General features: G+C 39.5%; 1 protein-coding gene across 1 annotated transcript; it reads left to right on the top strand.

Moving 5' to 3' along the window:
- Positions 1 to 3,001: 3,001 nt before the first annotated feature.
- On the top strand, positions 3,002 to 20,140 carry LOC307126558 (uncharacterized protein). Its single transcript, XM_079817151.1, has 3 exons — positions 3,002 to 3,062; positions 3,667 to 3,847; positions 16,891 to 20,140. Exons 2-3 carry the CDS (start codon positions 3,727 to 3,729, stop codon positions 17,676 to 17,678), a joined length of 909 nt encoding a protein of 302 aa, XP_079673277.1. The 5' UTR covers positions 3,002 to 3,062; positions 3,667 to 3,726; the 3' UTR covers positions 17,679 to 20,140.
- Positions 20,141 to 21,458: the final 1,318 nt, after the last annotated feature.

Below are 21,458 nucleotides of genomic sequence, written 5' to 3'. Positions count from 1 at the left end.
TTCTCAGTCGACATCCCACCATCAAAATTCGTCCAAAATAAGATTTTAACAGGTTTAAATGGTCCATGCAATGCCATTAATAGACCGACGTGAAGATTAGAAGCCGCGATCGCGTCGCGTCCCCGCGAGCCACGATCAACGGCAACGGGTGTATAATTCAAACTGAAGGCGCGCACTGTCATTGGCCAGATTTCTGGATGACGTTCAGATTGACCAATCACGCTCAAAAGAACACGGAAAGACAGCAAATAGCCTTGCAAATATAGAAAAAAACTTGTTTTAAACAACAGTTAGAAAATGTGTATATTTATTTTTATTTGCTGTTATATTTAATTAATTGGTCAAATGGTGTTTTGTGGTGTGGGCAGAGGCCTGGAAGTTTCAACCTGGAGAGCAGTGCAGATTTGTACTCTTTAAAAACAATTATTGTTTGATATTTAGTTTGCTATATATTTTGTTATATTTGTATCCAGAATTGAATGTAAAAATACACCTTCACTGTAAAACAGAAAATTAAAGTAAAATATCTTAATTTAAATAAGGAAAAATCTGTAAACTAATAGTGTTTTCTCTAAAACGTTTAATGTAAATTTCTGTGAAGTTTTTTAACTTTATTTGACTTAAGATATTTGACTTTAATTTTACGGTTTTTGTTTTGCAGCTGTAGCTGCTGTTTTTTTAGGTTTTTATTTTTACAGTGTAAATATAAAACTAATAAGATTTACTTTAAAATGACAAAGAATAATGTTAAATTGTTAGTATGGACATAAACATAAACCTTTAATATAATGAGCTAAATATTGTATTACAGTTGTTAATTTACAGATATTGTTTGTAATTTTGCATGAATTTGTTATTTATGAAAACAGAAAATTAATACAGTGATGTTCCTGTATAAAAAAATGAGAATTACTGTAGTTTGTCATTAATGATATAATCCTTAAAACAACAGTCAAGTTGTTTATTTAGATATTGTTTGTAATTTTACATCGTTTTAAACATAATTCAAAATTACAAGAAAATACTGTAAAAAAACTGAAGTTTTTTTCTGTAAAATTAGGATTATTTTTATTGGTTGCCTTATTTTTATTGGTAACCTTATTGGTTGCACCTACATCTATTGTGAGTGGTGGATTTCAAACCTCAAAACGCCCCTCTTTTGCAGCGTGTTAAAGTTAAGAATCTTGGAGTGACACTTTTTGTTAATAGTTGCAGAGCTGAAAGATCTGCTTGTGTTTCTGTGTTTCTTGAGCAAGTGAATCCCTGCTCTTTTTTATTCCATATTTTTATTTTGAGCATATCAGTTTTTGGTGTTTTTAAAACAAACTTTTTCATTTTCCACATTTCATCTCCTTTTTATTTAATTCTATTATTGCCTACAATTTGTAAAACTTTGCAAAAATTGTTTGGGGATAGTCTAAAATGTTTGGTTAATTATCCTTTGTTAATTCCATTACATTTCTTTGTTTATTTCATTACATATTCAGATTTTTTTGTGAACGTATATGTTCAGACAGGGTTTTTATTTTGTATTGTTTTTATAAAAAATATTTGATTTAGAGACTCTTTTCATGCAGTGGTTTTAAGGCCCTGACACACCATTCTGATGGTTTGGCCCAGACCCAGGCAACGTGAACCAACCCCACAGTCGGCTTTAGTCATTGCTAGTTCAGTTTAGTGTTTCAGGGCCTTAAGAATTCTTTTTTCTGTGCAAAAAGCTTGTTTGCTGTAGCCTACAGTAGACCAGAGATAATTCTCAATCCTGAAGTCGTCCCCTGCCCCCCCTCCTTCTGAGAACAGCCAGCTCCTAGTGTCAGTCATTAACATATGAAAGGTCTTCTTCACACCTAACAGTCTTCAGTCCTAGCACACCCAGCAGTGTTTCAGCTGTATATGTCCGTGAAATTTCACGGATTCCTGTATATGTCCGCATACGTGAGGTTTCCGGGTTTTTCTGGAAATATACTGTTCCGTGTTACTCTGATCCGCTTTTTCCCACATACATCCGGTAAACATCAAATTACACAGGAGTATACCATGCCCGGATAGTGCCGGATTTCAGTGTTTTCATGCAGTGTTTCTTACATAAACGTGTCGATTCGCTTCAGAAGGCCTTTATTAACACCCCAGAGCCGTGTGGAGCAGTTATTTGATGGACAGATGCACTTTTTATGGACTTCAAAAACAGAGCCACTATGAATCAAATTCTAATGCTTGGATTAGCCTGGACTTTTGTAATATAACTTTTATATGTAATATAACTTTTTTATGTAATATGATTTTATTCGTCTGAAAGAAGAATGTCATATACACCTAGGATGACTTGGGGGTGAGTAAATTATGGGCTAATTTTCATTTTTGGGTGAACTATCCCTTTAATATCAGCTGAAATGTTAACCATTCCGTTTTGAATTTCAAGTCTACGTTTAAAAGACTCATGAAAGTAAATAATAAACCATGAACACATTTACTTACAGCAGATGAGCTCAGTCAAAATGAACTCAAACACTATTTCACAATCATTTTTATTGTGTTTGCCACTTTATAAATTAATCTTAAAAATACTTTCAGGAAAACACATTAATACAATAAATAAAATATGAAGAAATAATTATTTATTTGTGTATTATGTATAAACAGGACATTTACTGAACTGGCAGATTTTAATTAATATATAATAGAAACTGGAGCAGGTGTGAATTGTGTCTGTGTTCACTCATTAGTGTTTAATTAGTATGTGTTTAGTATTTTTTTATTATGAATAGTGTTTAATTAGTATTTTTAATATTGGCAAAATACACTGACTCTCGTGCGTTTCAATTCGGACACATGTATGAACTCTGCTTTATGAACTCATACACTCTTTTTAACATGTTTGTTTTATAACATTTGTCACTGGTTTAAGTTTAATATAGGGATTGTCTGGTAAAAATAGTGGACAGACATATCTCTGCACTTCTGTGATTACAAGACAGTAGAGTGTGAACGGGACTTTTTTTTTGGTGTGGTGATGTGACGTCATAAGGCTGCGCCGCGCTCTGTTGAGATTCGCCTAAAGAAAGGTTTGTTTTAAGCATTTAATCTGTTTAAATCGATAGAAACCGTTCAATGATTCACAATTTTTAAACGCTACGTGAAAATAGTTTATTAACTATTGAATATAACATTGTAATGCTTTATCTAACTTTAATGAAGGCTATTTTGAGGGAGTAAATCGCATCCACACCAGTAACAGAAAAGATGCGTCTCATTTCTCTCTCTCTATCGTGAATCAGTTCATCATAAACACGAGTTCAGTCTCTGGCGAGTAGTGATGGAGAAGCTGAGCTTTTCGAAACTCCGAGTCAATTGAATCAAATACTTTGCGAAATGATTCAGTGATTCGAATCGCGACTCGTGCGAATAAAACAGTGTAACGTTAAATGAACGAGAACAAACACGAACATGTGTTATGACAACTTTAACAAACTAACTGCTAATGTTTTCATGAAAGTGTAATCCTTAAAATACAATCTGTAATTCATTATATCAAATGTAGATCATAAATGCCATGATGTGTCTGTAATCTCTCTCTGACTCTTACCAGTGACTGAACTACTGAACTGATTGAGACACTCAGAAATGAACTTTCTTTTTTTCTTCTTCTTTTTTAATCATCTTAAACAGGACAAACACAAGATAAACTCTGGGTGAAGTGACTGAGATCCACGTGACACTATTATAAAGATGGCGTTTATTAAAGAGGAGATTGAAGACATAAAGATGGAGTTTATTAAAGTGGAGAGTAAAGACATGAAGATTGAGGAAACATTCAGAGTGAAAGATGAAGAAACAGAGGAACAAACAGGTTGGTTTCATTCTCAAAGCTGAACTCAGTCATTTGATCTTTATTAAAATGTCCAGCTCTACAGAAATAGAGAATATACAGAAGTATAATCATACAACAATTTAATACTGAAGTACCCGACCAGATTAAACAGACCAGTCTTAGATTAAGCCAGGATTAGGCCTTAGCTCAATTAGGACATTTAAGTAGCCTTTATAAATGTGTTTTAGAAAAAAAACATTAAAGGAACCGTATGTAAGAAATGTATTTCAATTAATCATAAAATCACCCTGATATGTCACTAGACATAAATAAATCATGTTCATTTCAAATACGTATATCACTGACAACCGCAGTCCGGCCAGGATATTGTCATTTAAAAGTGAAGTTGCAGCCCTCAACTGATGTTGATGTTGACATGTTGTGTTTTGGCCTGAAGCTCCGCCTTCCACCTATCTACCAATCACAAAGTCAGTAGTGTTTCACCATCCGGGTTGCCAGCTCTGCTCTAGTTACCACAGCTATAGCTACAAACTTTTTGGATAAAAAATATAACTTTACGAAACCTAAAAGACCTCGTTATGAATCAGAAAAACTTTGTGACAATGAAAAAAAAACTTGCTGTGTAGGACTCGTCACTTGCCATTGGAAGCTCTTGTAGCAGCCTTCGTTCCTGCTGGATCCTGCTGCCTATCTGGCAACCTCGAGTCAGGGGGAGGGAGAGGGGATACACCGCTCTACAGTAATTTGAAAGTGATTGCAGTACCAGTTTTGGCCACAATCTTACATACATTTCCTTTAATGATGTGCATCTTTAGACCAAACATTGAGCACGTTTACATGCACACCAGTAAACCGAAAACTCACAAATATCAGCTTATTGAAATAACAGTTTTTCCCGCAAGTAAACCGCGTTTACATGACTTTATTAATAAATCGGGTTAAATAATAATTTCCGTATCTGACTCCGAGTATTCCAAATATTATGTCAGCTGTAATAAAGTTAAATAAAGCTTGCAACGTGTGGAAATTTACGACTCATATTATTCTCTCGTGCAGTTACAGATGCAGCGTTTTAACTAAACCTCTTCTACTTCTGCTGCATGAGATTTGCAGATGTTCTGGGTCTTAAAGGCCCCGCCCACACGAACACGGGTATTTTCAAAACCGCATCTTTTTCTATGCGGTGTGGTTCACACGCAAACGCAGTATCCAGAGACTGAAACCAAGCTTTTTTGAAAACTCCTACCAGGGTGAAGATTTTTAGAAACTCCGGTTGCAGCGCTGTCGTGTGGACAGTGAAACCGGAGATTTTGGCTTGTTGCGTCAGAACCGGAACTGGCAATATCCTTATTTCCAGGCTTCTGATTGGCCAACATGGCTTTATGGTTAGGGTTATATTGCCACCTGTTGGCTTGGCATGCTCTTGACAGTGCTCAGGGCTCCAGACTGTGACCAAATGGTCGCATTTTGTGACACAAATTTGAGAGTGTGCGACTGAATTTTACATCCAGTAGCACATGTGCGCCCAGTAAATTTGCCTGCTGTCTGCACTGGAGAAATTAAGAAAATACACTTACTATTAATAATTGATAGACGTTATATCTTTGCCAGCTGTTTCTATATGAGATAATATTAAACCATTTGTCCGTGATGCATTTTTGCTATTCGCAATCCAGAAGAGAGAGAAAGCGAGAGCTCTCTCACGTGGAGCTCCAGCGAACGCAAGTCAGCTTAATGAGTAAGGATGGCCAAGAGAATTACACAAAAGTTTAGTCTGCTTAAACTTTAGGGATGTGCTGTGATATTAATCTAATTTTATTTTCAATTTCGGCTTCCAAGAATTATAAAAAGATGATATGAGGTAAAACTATTCCTATAGCCTTGTTCCGTCGAGCGCGACATCCTTCCCTTCACAGCCTTGCGCTGTCTCTCCCTAAACCTAAACTTAACGTCAGAATCAGTGATTGTTGTAAACTGCGGGATGTGTTTGATAATAAAGAGCTATTAAACGCACAATAATCCGCGCAAGAGACGCTTTTTCCAACTTCAAGGCGGCTTATGTGTGTGTGCTTCGAAATGGACCGACTTGCACATTATATTTTAGGCTTCGTGTGCTATACTATCAAATACACAACAAATAGCCTGTGTCAAAATGACCGGATTGGAGAGTAGTCATTTTAACAGTTTATATCTTAAATGGGCGTAAATAGTTTGGAGAAATAGGAGAATTGTATATTATTAGTTCTGCATTCGGTCTTAAAGGGGCAGCGTCTAATAAACCTGCTGACGATTGAGCCATTCATTCGAATCGAACAAAAGGCAAATAGAAAATATTCACATCTCTTGAATGAATAACTTTAGCTTTTATAAGCATTAATCTATCAATTTATACAGTGAAAACTATGCAGTGTTATTTTACATTTCATTACTTTATTAGATTTATTTGTAGGTTTGTAGACTGAAGTCCTGAAATTTTCGACTAAAAATGACTAGGGGTGCACCGATCCGACTTTTTCAGTCCCGATACCGATACCGATGCCTGGGCTTTGTGTATCTGTCGATACCTGATACCGATCCGATACTATTGTTGAATTAATAATAAACTGTATATCTTCCACCTTATACCTTCCTTGAAGAGACTAAAGGCACCAGACTTTACTAACTAAACATAACTAAGACAAAATAACAGATGAATGTAAAGTGTTGAATTCTTATTTATTTAAAAAACAATTGTGCTTTCAAATCTAAAATAGAATGTAATCAAACTTCTTTAAATAAATAAAATGTAGCAGTGGAAACAAAAAACAGTCAAACATACAATAGTAATCTGACAGTTACCAAACATTTTTTACACTACAGATCATTGTTTTGGTATATAATCATATCAATATTAAAAAGTAGCATTACAAATTAACAAATAGTCTTAATTTTCTGCCATATGCAATTTAATAAAAATGATCAGCTAGCTAATAACAACTTTGTTCTGGTTTCACCTCACTCCTGTCTAAATGATTGTAGGCTAGGCCTATTTATTTTACTACACATTGTCAACAGAAATAAGCTGAAATACTGTCGATAATTAAAAATAATTCTTACTACCCACTCTTGCTTAATTGGGTAAGCACTTGTGTTCTCATTTCAGATGCGTTCTGAGTAAATTAATAAACTGATTCATGAGTTCAGTGTTGGACAGATCAGTTGTTCTAACCAGTCGTTAAAATGATTCTGTTCAAATGAGTCATCAGGTCACGAATCGGACATTAGCAGACACGTTGTGTGTGAATCCCGTCTGTAAGAACATCGCGAAAGATGTCAACACAAAGAAAACACTTCATAACTGAATAAAATTTGTCTCCCGTTTATTGAAAGTATGCTTTATGTCAGCTGGTAAGAGAAGAGGCAATGTTTTTTGAGCGCAATTCACAACCAGCGATATTTCAAGGACAAATTTGTCCGAATGTGTCACGTGCAACATGGTTTCGGTCTTCCAACCTTTTGATTTGGATTAATATGTGAAATATGAGAGAGCTAACGCTGATTATTTTGAAGACCCAGAGAGTGTGCGCGGGGGAGGAATTCTCTGATCGGTCTCTCTGTCACTCAGTCACAAGCGCAGCATCTGTTCTACATCGCTCGTAAATCACAATAACTCATCAAATTAGGCTTTGGCGGCCGTCAAAAAATTTTCAATGCAGGAAAAACCCTGACTTTGCAGTAATACCACCTCCCCTCGAAACATTTAAGTTACTTTGCAGACATTGCGAACTAGTTCGCGTGGCAAGCGTGAAATATCTCCTCCACACAGCCGAGTCTCTTCTAGCATGCGACACACGTGAAGCTGATGAATGACGTCGGTTCTGCTGCGACGGAAAAAAACACCTGGATCGGCTTGTGGATCTGTTCATTTTTCCGATCCCCGATCCAGCTATTTTGTCAGTATCGCGGCCGATATCCGATCCTAATATCGGATCGGTGCACCCCTAAAAATGACGTTAGGCAAAAAACTGTTAAAATGAATTAGCTGCGCACTGTGCACAGTACTTGGTATCCTTGTTGTCTGCCTAAATGAATTATGAATAAACATAAACTAGTAGGCTATTTGCAGTATATTAAATCGTTTTTGAACTGAAATGAGTCTGACACACAAGTCTGTCGGCTCTGACAGCGTTGCATCACGTGCACCTGCGCAATATCATAGCCTATGATTTCCCATAATATAATAACTGTTATGTTGTCAACTAGTGATATCCTCACAAGAACTTTTGAGGAATATGCAACATAATTTAGACAATTGTTTTTGTCATATGTATTATAATAACTGACAGACACTTTCATTTCAGCCGCTCTTTGCAGCTCGAACATAGGATCAGATCAGCTTCCCCATTTTCTATTTTTTAAAAATGCTGCCACACTGCTGATGTCTTTGTTGACATGGTAGAAGAGGACTGACTAGGAAAACACTCTCACAATTAAATAAATAACAGGCCTATACAGCAAAGTAGCCTAACGTTACTTCAATCTGTCTCTTCTCCAGTGGGTTGGGCTAATCCAAATGAAGTGAAGACAAGGGGGTGTTCTGAAGACAGACTGTTACCTGTGAAACAGGGCTGCTCTGAAAACACCCCCATTAGCAATTAGTGCTTTCCACCTGATGAAATGAACACGGCCAAACTGATTAAATGAACGCTGCAAAAAATTGACTGATCAGAATTTTGGTCGAGTCAATACGTATCGACGACTAATCGACTGGGAGATTACAGCCCTAGTTCAAACATTACTGTTTCTTTTGCAATAGATATTTTACCTTTCAGATTATAAAGCCATGTTAATTATGTTCTTAATTATGTTTTTGTTTTGTTTTTAAATACAGTATAATAAAAAGAACCGATAAGAATACCGTTAAAGTACCGGATCAATAAGCAGTATCGGCACGAGTAGTAATACCGTTAAAACCTTAACGATATCCATCCCTATTAGTGATACAGTGGAAATTAGTAGATTTGGTTAGCATGTTGATTTACGGTGTGCGCTCCTACATTTTCTGGTTGTGCCCCTAAAATTTTCAGTTGGGGGCCACTGTGCTCCTAGTGAAAAAAGTTAGTCTGGAGCCCTGGTGCTTCCTAGCGTGTAATGCGTTTTCATGTGGACCGAATTTTTTAAAAACAGAGGAGGGAAAAACTCTGTTTATAAAAATACCAGTGTACGTATGGACTGGGCCAAAGAGTCTGCGTTTGTGACATATTTCCTCCTTTCTTTCATGCAAAACGCTCGCTCTGTCTGGATGCGTTTAAATCTGCTCCAAGGATGCGTTCTTGTCACATATGTTACCGCATTTACATTATCATGTTCGTTGTCAGCTTAAGCATAGTCGGCTTAATAATAATAATAATAATACGTTTTATTTATATAGCGCCTTTCCCAAGCTCAAGGTCGCTGTACAAGAAAATACATACGTATACATAGTATCAATGAAGAACAATGTAGAACAGACATACAAATATACAGGGAAGAGGGGGGGCAGAGGATGGTTGGAAATACTGTAAGAAAATGTTTTTAGTTAAGATTTGACAGAGGATATAGTAACAGTGTTGAGTAGAGATAGAGGGAGGGAATTCCAGGCTTAAGAACGTGTATGTAAACGCACTCAATGGCCCTATTCAGACGGGACTAGTTTTCCAGGGAGACGTTAGAGAAATTTATACTTTGCGAAATCCCATCCAAATTAACTTTTTTTTTTTTCTCACACAACCTCCAGGGTAAATTACCTACTGTTTTTCGACAAATTCAGCGGCCCTCTGAGAAATCTAATCCCGTCCGAATACGCATGTCTGTCATGGCTGATGTTGTATTATCCTAACGCTTCTCCTCGTGTGTTTTTTGACCAATCTTCAGCATGCAGTCATTTAGTTGGTTAATAATAATAATTAAAAAAATAATAATTATTAATATTATTATTATTTAGTGCCTTTCAAGAACCCAAGGTCGCTTCACAAAGTAGTACAATAGTACAATCAATTGACGAACAAAGTTACAGTCAGCCTGCTTATTATTACAATCAAACAAGCAGATGGAGACAACAAATGACTACAGATAATGAACATAAGTTGAGAGCAACGGACGGCGTGTGAGCGCAATCCAGTGAAAGGTGGTAAAGAGTGCAGAGTGTGTCTGTGAAGGAGAGCTGTGAGGGCGTGCAATGATGACAGTGCAACGTATCCATTAATTCACGCATGTAGTATAGTCTAATGTTTATTTTAAAGTATTGAATCGCGATTAATTCGATTCTTAGCATTTTAAATCGATTATTGACTGAAATCAACGATTCAAAAATACATGTTTCAAGATCGATGCATATGCATCGTCAGGATTTGTAATAAAGTCAACTTATGACGTTTGCGTGTTTTTACATTCAAAAACATCAAAATTAACAAGTAATATGCTATTTTATTATACCCTGGTTTTGAGACTCGCTTGGTTTTTATGGGCGAGCTGCATTGAAGACCTTGAAGTAAACGGCCACAGTTATGATTGGATTACAGTTTTGCATATTATAATGAGCTTCAGCTCCCCCATCAGTCCATGTGGGAATTTTTTTGAAAGCGTGTGAGGAAAAACGGCAATCTGAATGATTCGCCCACATGGTTAACATAAATGTCTTTATCAAAAAAACACAATTATTTATTTCTCATCCACCCGCAATTTATTGGAATGCTATTTTTATTGGCCCGCCCGATCGGTGGATATAACCGCAAATTGCATCACTAACACACACACACAAGAACGTGCATCGGCAGACAAATCAGCATGTTCAAAACTTCCGTGATTGTATTTTTTATTCAAATATCAAGTCAAGACAGTGAATAATGCACATCAAGAAAGGAATGTTATTTCACTATTTAAGATAGCCCGTCGGGCAGGCCGGGGATACATTTTGGATGTCGGGCTTTGCAAGCCCTGGCCCGTACATGTTCTAGTCTGATCTCGAAACTCAGGACAATGAACCAACAACACCTCAAATACAAAGGATACTCCAGCCTGTGACAGCGTGGTAAGTTATGTTTAGTTAGACACATAATCAGTAGATATCAAACGATCTGTAACAATGCAACACTATCACACATAAAAAACTTGTTTTACTCACATAGGTGTGTTGCATCATTCCTGTTGGATCCAAATGGCATAGCATTGTTTTTAATCTCAGTCTGTCTGCAAATCCAGTATCGACCTGTCTTTTTTACAAACGAATCCACATTGAAATGAACAAGGAAGTTTTCAGCTCTGAAACTTACAGAATATTATTATTTACATTTACATTTTACATTTAGTCATTTAGCAGACGCTTTTATCCAAAGCGACTTACAAATGAGAGCAATAGAAGCAACTACAACAGTCAGAGGCTACAGTATGCAAGTGCTGTAACAAGTCTCAGTTAATCTAACACAGAACACACAGGATTTTTTTTTTTTTTTTTTTTAAATAAATTAGACAGACAGAAAAATGAATAGAATGTTAAGTGCTATTCTTGATTGGTCAGGTGCTGCTGGAAGAGATGCGTCTTTAGATGTTTTTTGAAAATGGCTACAGACTCGGCTGCTCGAATTGAGATAGGCAGGTCATTCCACCAGGTGGGGGCAGTCCAGGAAAAGGTCCGTGACAGTGATTTCATGCCTCTCTGGTATGGCACCACAAGGCGTCGTTCACTGGTAGAACGCAAACTCCTGGAGGGTGTGTATGTCTGAACAAGCGAGTTAAGGTAAATTGGTGCAGAGCCAGTGGTTGCTTTGAAGGCGAGTACCAGTGCCTTGAATTTGATGCGAGCGGCTATTGGTAGCCAGTGGAGTCTGATGAAGAGAGGCGTGACGTGCGCTCTCTTCGGCTCGTTAAAGATCACCCTCGCCGCTGCATTCTGGATCAGTTGCAAGGGTTTGATAGTGCATGCCGGAAGGCCTGCTAGAAGAGCATTACAGTAGTCCAGTCTGGAGAGAACAAGAGCTTGGACCAAGAGTTGTGTGGTCTGCTCAGATAGGAAGGCTCTAATCTTCCTAATGTTGTATAATGCAAATCTGCAGGACCGGGTTGTTGCAGTAATGTGGTCAGTGAATTTTAGCTGATCATCGATCACAACTCCAAGATTCCTGGCTGTCCTGGACGGAGTTATGGTTGATGATCCTAGCTGAATGGAGAGATTGTGATGAAGTGCTGGGTTGGCTGAGACCACAAGCAGTTCAGTCTTTGCAAGGTTGAGTTGCAGGTGATGCTCCTTCATCCAGGCAGAAATGTCTGTTAGGCAGGCAGCAATACGAACACCAACCGTGGGATCATCTGGTTGAAATGAGAAGTAGAGTTGAGTGTCGTCTGCATAGCAGTGATAGGAAAAGCCATGTTTCTGAATGACCGATCCCAGTGATGACATGTAGATGGAGAAGAGAAGTGGTCCAAGCACTGAGCCCTGTGGAACTCCAGTGGCTAGATGATGTGACTTAGACACTTCACCTCTCCATGACACCCTGAAGGACCTACCTGAGAGGTAAGACTTGAGCCACTGGAGAGCAGTTCCTGAGATGCCCATCTTCATTAGAGTTGACAGGAGGATCTGGTGGTTAACTGTGTCAAAAGCAGCAGACAAATCCAGTAAGATAAGTACTGTGGATCTGGAAGCCGCTCTTGCCTGCCTCAGTGCCTCCGTAACCGAGAGCAGGGCAGTCTCAGTTGAGTGGCCGCTTTTGAAGCCTGATTGGTTGATATCCAGGAGGTTGTTCTGTTCAAGAAACGTAGAGAGCTGGTTAAAAACAACACGCTCGAGTGTCTTTGCAATGAAAGGCAGAAGGGATACCGGTCTGTAGTTTTCTAAAAGTGCTGGGTTCAGAGAGGGTTTCTTAAGCAGTGGGGTTACCCGAGCCTGCTTAAATGCTGTGGGGAAGGTCCCGGTGTGAAGAGAGGTGTTGACAATGTGAGTGAGTGCAGGAGTAACAGAAGAAGGAATGGCCTGAAGGAGGTGAGTGGGGATAGGGTCAAGCGGACAGGTAGTGGGGTGGTTGGAAAGGATGAGTTTGGAGACATCTGCTTCAGAGAGCAGAGAAAAAGAGGGGAGTGTAAATGTTATGGTTGTTGAGATGTGCGTGTCGGTTTGTGGTGCGGAGAATTGGCTGCTGATGGAGGAGGTTTTTTGTGTGAAAAATGATGCAAAGTCATCAGCTGTAAGAGTTGATGAAGGAGGGGGGGGGGAGGACAGAGGAGCGAAGAGAACGTTCTGAAGAGTGCACGAGAGTCAGAGCAGTTGTGTATTTTGTTGTGATAGTATGTAGTTTTAGCAGTAGAGACGTTACTAGAGAAAGAAGCGAGAAGAGACTGATACAGGGTCAGGTCAGTAGTGTTTTTAGTTTTGCGCCACTTCCTCTCTGCCGCCCGGAGCCCAGAGCGATGTTTGCGGAGAACATCAGACAGCCAGGGGGCAGAGGGAGTGGTGCGGGCTGGCCTGGATGAAACGGGACAGAAGTTGTCTAAGCAAGATGTTAGAGTGGAGCAAAGAGTGTCAGTAGCACTGTTAGTGTCCAGTGCTGAGAACTGAGCAGGTGGAGGGAGTGAGGAGGAAACCATAGTGGATAGACGGGAGGGAGAGAGTGAGCGTAGATTACCCCGAAAGGTAATCAGCGGAGGAGTGTGTGTTGTGTTAGGAGTTAGTAGGAGGTTAAGAGTGATGAGAAAGTGATCTGAGGTGTGTAAAGGAGTAACTAAAGTGACGTCTGTGGAGCAGTAGCGTGTGTAGATAAGATCAAGATGGTTACCTGATTTATGAGTAGCTGTAGTAGATACTCGCTTAAGATCAAATGAGGTCAGAAGAGTGGTGAAGTCTGCAGCCTGGGGTTTATCAAGGTGAATGTTGAAGTCACCGAGCAGTACCAGAGGAGTGCCATCCTCAGGGAAGTGAGAGAGTAACATATCCAATTCCTCCAGGAAGTTACCCAGTTGACCTGGAGGACGATAAATAACTACAACATGGATTTTAGCAGGGTGAGTGACAGTGATTGAGTGTGATTCAAATGAGCAGTTGCCAGATAGAGAAGGGATGGGCTCAAATTTCCAATCCTTTGAGATGAGCAGACCAGTACCTCCGCCCCTCCCAATCTGGCGAGAGGTGTGTGAAAAAGAGAAATTATTTGAGAGGGCCGCAGGAGTGGCAGTGTCTTCTGGTTTGATCCAGGTTTCAGTTAGAGCCATGAGACTGAGATGTGAATGAGTGGAAATAGATGAAATAAAGTCTGCTTTGTTTACAGCAGACTGGCAATTCCAGAGACCAATTGGAATGGACATTAATGTAGCAGAGGAAATGGGTACACTACGCAGATTAGTAGGATTAAGGTGTCTAGAATGTACAGAGCGTGATTTACGGGTGTGTGTGATAATAGTAGAGATTTGGAAGCACATTGTGAATACGGGTCAGAGAAATTAGCAGATGAAAACAAGACAAAGTATATATATATAGCTATACTCAAGTGCCTTGTCGTTGTCCTTGCTCGAGTGGAGTCGCGCAGAGTAGAGTCGAATGGTCTTTACACTCTTCGGTCTTCACACGAGGAGGGCTTCACACGAGGGCTGCCGCTTCCGCTGCCGCGGAGTACTACTCAATTTATACTTGCATTAAATGTCGTTATTGAATACAGCTGGCTACTCCCAGTGAAACCCGTTAGTTCGCACGAGGTCAAACAATAACAAACCAGACTACAACAAACAGCCAACTACAGCAAACAGACAGCGTTCTAAAGAACAGCTGAACTACGGATCAAATGAGGAAAATGTAAACAGAACTCACACACTAGCTGTTTTCCCTGATGTTCGATGCTTCTCTCTGACTCAAAGTAAACAATGAATGCTCTATATAGCACGCTGGCTTATGGCCACGCCCAGTGAAACGCGTTAGTTCGCACGAGGTCAAACAATAACAAACCAGACTACAACAAACAGACAGCGTTCTAAAGAACAGCTGAACTACAGATCAAATGAGGAAAATGTAAACAGAACTCACACACTAGCTGTTTTCCCTGATGTTCGATGCTTCTCTCTGACTCAAAGTAAACAATGAACGCTCTATATAGCACGCTGGCTTATGGCCACGCCCAGTGAAACGCGTTAGTTCGCACGAGGTCAAACAATAACAAACCAGACTACAACAAACAGACAGCGTTCTAAAGAACAGCTGAACTACAGATCAAATGAGGAAAATGTAAACAGAACTCACACACTAGCTGTTTTCCCTGATGTTCGATGCTTCTCTCTGACTCAAAGTAAACAATGAGCGCTCTATATAGCACGCTGGCTTATGGCCACGCCCAGTGAAATGCGTTAGTTCGCACGAGGTCAAACAATAACAAACCAGACTACAACAAACAGCCAACTACAGCAAACAGACAGCGTTCTAAAGAACAGCTGAACTACAGATCAAATGAGGAAAATGTAAACAGAACTCACACACTAGCTGTTTTCCCTGATGTTCGATGCTTCTCTCTGACTCAAAGTAAACAATGAACGCTCTATATAGCACGCTGGCTTATGGCCACGCCCAGTGAAACGCGTTAGTTCGCACGAGGTCAAACAATAACAAACCAGACTACAACAAACAGACAGCGTTCTAAAGAACAGCTGAACTACAGATCAAATGAGGAAAATGTAAACAGAACTCACACACTAGCTGTTTTCCCTGATGTTCGATGCTTCTCTCTGACTCAAAGTAAACAATGAGCGCTCTATATAGCACGCTGGCTTATGGCCACGCCCAGTGAAATGCGTTAGTTCGCACGAGGTCAAACAATAACAAACCAGACTACAACAAACAGCCAACTACAGCAAACAGACAGCGTTCTAAAGAACAGCTGAACTACAGATCAAATGAGGAAAATGTAAACAGAACTCACACACTAGCTGTTTTCCCTGATGTTCGATGCTTCTCTCTGACTCAAAGTAAACAATGAACGCTCTATATAGCACGCTGGCTTATGGCCACGCCCAGTGAAACGCGTTAGTTCGCACGAGGTCAAACAATAACAAACCAGACTACAACAAACAGACAGCGTTCTAAAGAACAGCTGAACTACAGATCAAATGAGGAAAATGTAAACAGAACTCACACACTAGCTGTTTTCCCTGATGTTCGATGCTTTCTCTCTATTATATTACCATGACATTTTATATATCAAAAGCTTAAGGGAAAGTTGATTTCTCAATTCATCACCCCTTTAAAAAATGTCCTGTCTAATCCATAAATGCATTCTGAAGTGAAACGTGTAAGAAAAATATCCATATTTAACACCTTTATAAAGTTAAATATCTAGCTTCCTGCGGACTGATTTCTGGTTTAAATTGTTAAAAAAGTGTGAAGCACTTGAAAGTGCTTGAATTTCAATCTATGAACCTTGAAATGAATAATGTAAAAAACATTTGACTATTTCCGCCACAATACAGTTTGCGCTATTATATTAAATCCATGGTGGATGTTGGTGAAAACTTGCATTTTATACTTCTTATACCTTTCATATTTCTAATATCTCTTGATGGGTTCAACATTTCATTCAGTAACGTTAAAAAGCTGTACTTGATCAAAGCTTCTATCGCTTGTTTCTGCTTCTTCTTTGTTGTGTTTCGATTCGGATATTCTGTACTGATTCAGAAGATGTACAGAATAGCGTCCCCTATGACGCCAGTGAAAACATAGACTGCCGGAAACTCCCGTCAATGGCGGGAAAGCATTGTGTCATAAATGATAGAAAATCTCATCAGTGGCAGGAAATGTTATATATAGGTAATATAGATTTTTGATAAAATATTTTTTTCAATCACGGAATCCAGTCACAAATGGAGCTTACTCTATAAAGTGGAAGGTCACAAAGTTTTTGGATGAATAGATCAAAAGTGTGACTGTACAATAAATCAACAAGACCATGGCCCTCCAGAACCAAAGCTGCCCACCCCTGATCCCTAGGATAGGAAAGGTTATATATCATACTACCCTGTACCCTACTATTGATGCTTTAAATGTCTAAATTGTTTTGTGTCTGTTTTTGCCCTAGATCTCACGGCATTAAAAGAGGCCAGTCATGAACTTAATGAAAGGAAAGAAGAGAAAGACCATTATGATGAACATCATGATTTCAAGACTAGAGAAAGTTCGACACAGGCTAAAAAGACTTCCTCACAAAAAAAAGCTCAAAAGACAGGAACTAAAAGTTATTTCCCCTGCCAACAGTGTGGAACGAGTTTCAGACACAAAGGAAACTTTAAAGTCCACATGAGAGTTCACACAGGAGAGAAGCCTTACATCTGCCAACAGTGTGGACAGAGTTTCAACCGAAAAGCAAACCTTAAAGTCCACCTGAGAATTCACACTGGAGAGAAGCCTTTCACCTGCCAACAGTGTGGAACGAGTTTCAGAAGTAAAGAAATCCTAGACAGGCACATGAGAATTCACACAGGAGAGAAGCCTTTCACCTGCCAACAGTGTGGAAAGAGTTTCAGACATAAAGTAAGCCTTGAAGTCCACATGAGAATTCACACTGGAGAGAAGCCTTTCACCTGCCAACAGTGTGGAAGGAGTGTCAGACATAAAGGAGATCTTAACGCCCACATGAGAGTTCACACAGGAGAGAAGCCTTTCACCTGCCAACAGTGTGGAAAGAGTTTCAGACATAAAGTAAGCCTTGAAGTCCACATGAGAGTTCACACTGGAGAGAAGCCTTTCACCTGCCAACAGTGTGGAAAGAGTTTCAGACGTAAAGGAGATCTTAACGCCCACATAAGAGTTCACACTGGAGAGAAGTCTGTTGAAGGGTGGTTGCTAGGGTGCTCAGGTGGTTGTTAGGCCGTTGCTAGGGTATTCGGGTGGTTGCTAGACGGTTGCTAGGGTGCTCGGGTGGTTGCTAGACGGTTGCTAGGGTGCTCAGGTGGTTGCTAGGCATTTGCTAGGGTACTCGGGTGGTTGCTAGGCGGTAGACAAGTCGAGCCACGAACGCTGTGCTAAGTGATGAACTGTGACTTGGAATCTCATATGCTCCGTTGTTTCCGGAAGAAAGCACTGAACGCAACAGAGAAAATAAATTAATAAAAATATTTTTTTTTAAACTGAACGCAACAGAGTCTAGCGCTTCCAAAGGATACACACTAGAGAGACGGCGGATTATTCAATCGTGGCTCGACTCGTCGAGACTGTTTTCCAAGATGGCTCCTGTCTCTATACGCGTAATGTTCTGTCTTTATAAAGTATCTTCTTATTAAATTGTTCGTACTGTTGGGGTAACAGCTTAGGACCCAGGACCAGTAGTGAAAAAATGAAGACCAGGAGTCAGGAGTCAGATTACTTAAAGAAAATTTTACTGAAGAATAGTTTGCAGTTTCATCAGCAGAAGCCAGCTCAAGAGGAGTTCGTAGGCCGCGCTCCCTCTAACAGTCTCCCCGCCTCCGTCTAACGTACATACAATTTTCTGAACAGTTATACTGTTTTCAAGGTCTAGACACGTCATTACTGCCATGTGGAATGATTCTGATTGGTTCTTACAACATGCAACGTAAGCAACTTTCCACACGTAGACAGATAGGAGCAAATATCTCTAAAAATGCGTAGACTTGATGTCGCCCAGGCCCAGATTAGTCTCCAGTGACCTCGGAGGTCACAGAAAAGCGTCTATAGGTCTGGCATCGCCTGCAGGAAGGCCCATATACAATACTGGATCTGCACAAATCATACAACGCACACACACAATACTCCAGAGAATACCAGTTTCCATCAAGGTCGGAACATCTTAACTAACTATCAACAAAGCACTTCTCCAAAACATGCTGATACTACATTTAGTACAGAAGTGACTTTATTCTATTCTATAAAGAAAGAAAAGTATATCAGAGAGGTACATTTCTGTTACATTTTGAGTCCCCAAAAGATTCACATAGCTGTAACATAGATGACCCCGGGGGTCGCTTTAGGAAGACATACAGTTAACACATGCTGAGCTCTTCTCATTTCAAACACCAAGGACATTTGCCTGTCAGCACATCTTGACACAGACATCAGAGCTGGATTCAAAAGCACAGAGCAACTAAAACACTACAATATTCAAAATCACTCCTTGAATATAGAGAACTGATTTATCAAATGTAGGACACTGTTATAACTTGATTATCATTCATTCTTATTTTAATATTGATTAAATATTTAATATAATTCTTGAAGGATATGTGTCTGATGAAGAGACAAGTGATGTTTGGCTTGACCCTTCAGTACAATTACACAGTTCTCAGTGCTTCGGTTTGCATGTAGGGACCCTCATTATGCTCCCGTGTTAGTGTGAGGCTATTTTGAGCCTTTTAGTGGAATTAACTAGAGATTTAATTTGACTTATTCTGCGCCCCATAGACTAGCGTTATAAGCTCATCTGTTTTTAGAGATAAAACTCTTTACATTCGATTTTCATGAAAACGCATCCCAGAGAACGATCTAGTCGGTAACCATGTGTTAATTACCCCTAGGGTCATTTTTCACTGGAGTTGTCCTTTAACACAATTACACAAAAACTATATTAAAATAAGTTTCATCACTAAAAATATAATAGAATTATACAAATAAAAATAGACATACCGCTCAGTCAGACTCCACAAGAAGCTGCCGCTGATTGGTTGAAGAGTGTCATCCTCCAGCTGTGGTACAGCGAGTTCAGCAGCTAAACACAGAGCAAAGGCCAGTTCTCTGTAATGCTCTGACTGAACTCCAGTATTACAAGCCATTGTAAACTATCATCAAACACAAGCACAGCAGAAGAATGACTTTACACCGAGACTCTGCAGAAAGCGATGGGCTCCAGGACTCCTGCAGCTTCAGTTCTAGTGTCTGACTGTGACAATAGAGCAGGGCGTCTGCAGGTTTCACTTTTTAAGACCATTATGAATTAAATTTAAGACCTAAATAACGCAATAAAAAACGTACAATAGGAAATGCAGAATCACAAAATGACTTGCAAAGCAAATTAATTTATTCAAATTGAACAAAGTATTAGTAAACTTGCTCTTCCTCATAGCTCAATCCCACCAGGATTAATATACACACACACACACACACACACACACACTACCGGTCAAAAGTTTGAGAACGGTAAGATTTGTAATGTTTTTACAGAAGTCTCTTCTGCTCACCAAGGCTGCATTTATGTTATTAAAAATTCACAATAATCTGTAATATTGAGACAGTTCTGTTGTGACTGTTTTCTATGTGAATTTATAGTGTAATTTATTCCTGTGATCAACGCATAATTACTAAAATAAAATGAATGCTCTAAATAATTTTTTTGTATTTTTTCCTCATAGTCTACACAGATTAAATATAAACCGTCGGAAATGTTTGTAAATTACCCAAATAGGATAAAAGTTATTTCCAGTGACAGAAGTGTCAAACTGTGAGATTGTGTAGTAGATGAGAGAGGCGTTCATGGGTTGTAAGTGTTTGTTTTGGTGTAAAAGTCTGGGTGTGTTGCATTGCTTTCCCCACGATGCTGCCACTGCCACTTGCAGGCTTGCTTCCAACACATCAAAGCTGTTTGTGTGTAGCAAACTACGAGAACTGGAGAAAGGTGGACTTCGGCCTTGTTCCGCAACGCAGTTTGTGCCTTGAGAGTGATGCGGTAAAGTCCGGAGGATTTTTCTATCCCTTCAAATGAAGGATGTGTCTAAAATTTAACCCTAACAGTTTGAGTTGCCTTTTGCTAAATAAGCACTCGTTATAATAATTTAGATATTTCGATAATTGTACAGAATGCTTAATTAATTAAATATCATAGTCATATATTTAAATTAGTTTTTTAATTCATACCATTAGAGAAAGGCCCTCTTGCTACCTCTACCCCCTCGAAAAGGTCCAGAAGAGAGGCTGATCCTAGTTTTCAAGCGGGAATGACTGACAGCAGCATCTATAATGAGCTTCATGTTGAAATTCATGTTTAAAAAAAACAAAAAAACATGTATAGTAAAACCGTTATTAATAACTGGTTAATTTTAACAGGGACATATAATGAAAATCGGACTTTTCCGTGTTTAAGTGCTATAATCGGATCACAAGTGCATCTACCAACTCAGAAATTGTGAAAAAGTTCAACCCAGTAACTTTGTTTTGGTAAGCCTTTCTCTGCTAGCCTGTGGAAAAAAAGAGCCGCTCAGATTTCCTTCAGAAGATCCACCACACCTAGTGGCCACAGACACAGAGCCGCTCAGATTTCTCTCAGAAGATCCTCCACACCTAGTGGCCACAGACACAGAGCTGCACAGTTTCTTCTCAAGCTGTGCAGGAGGAGGAGAGGGAGGACCGCGGAGCTGCGAGCTGGTGTTGAAATATATGAACGAGCCTACAAAGATGACCAGTCAGTCCCTTCTCAACTCCTGGCAGGAGATGTCAGGTGGGCTGGTGCCAGTGGCCAGGAAGCTCCCGGCAATCCCAGCAACATGTACCCCGTCAGAGAGGAGCTTCAGTGTTGCTGGAAGATTCATGGAGGAGAGGCGCACCAGCCTCACTCCGGAACGAGTGGACAATCTCTTGTTCTTGCAGAGCAACAGTGAAACTTTGGCTATAGAATGTGTGCGAGTGAGTACACGTGCTGTGTGT

Source organism: Gobio gobio (assembly GCF_949357685.1).
Source record: "Gobio gobio genome assembly, chromosome: 5".
Classification (NCBI taxonomy): domain Eukaryota; kingdom Metazoa; phylum Chordata; class Actinopteri; order Cypriniformes; family Gobionidae; genus Gobio; species Gobio gobio.
Note: the sequence above shows the minus strand (reverse complement) of the source record. Positions and strands in the feature narration are given on the sequence as shown.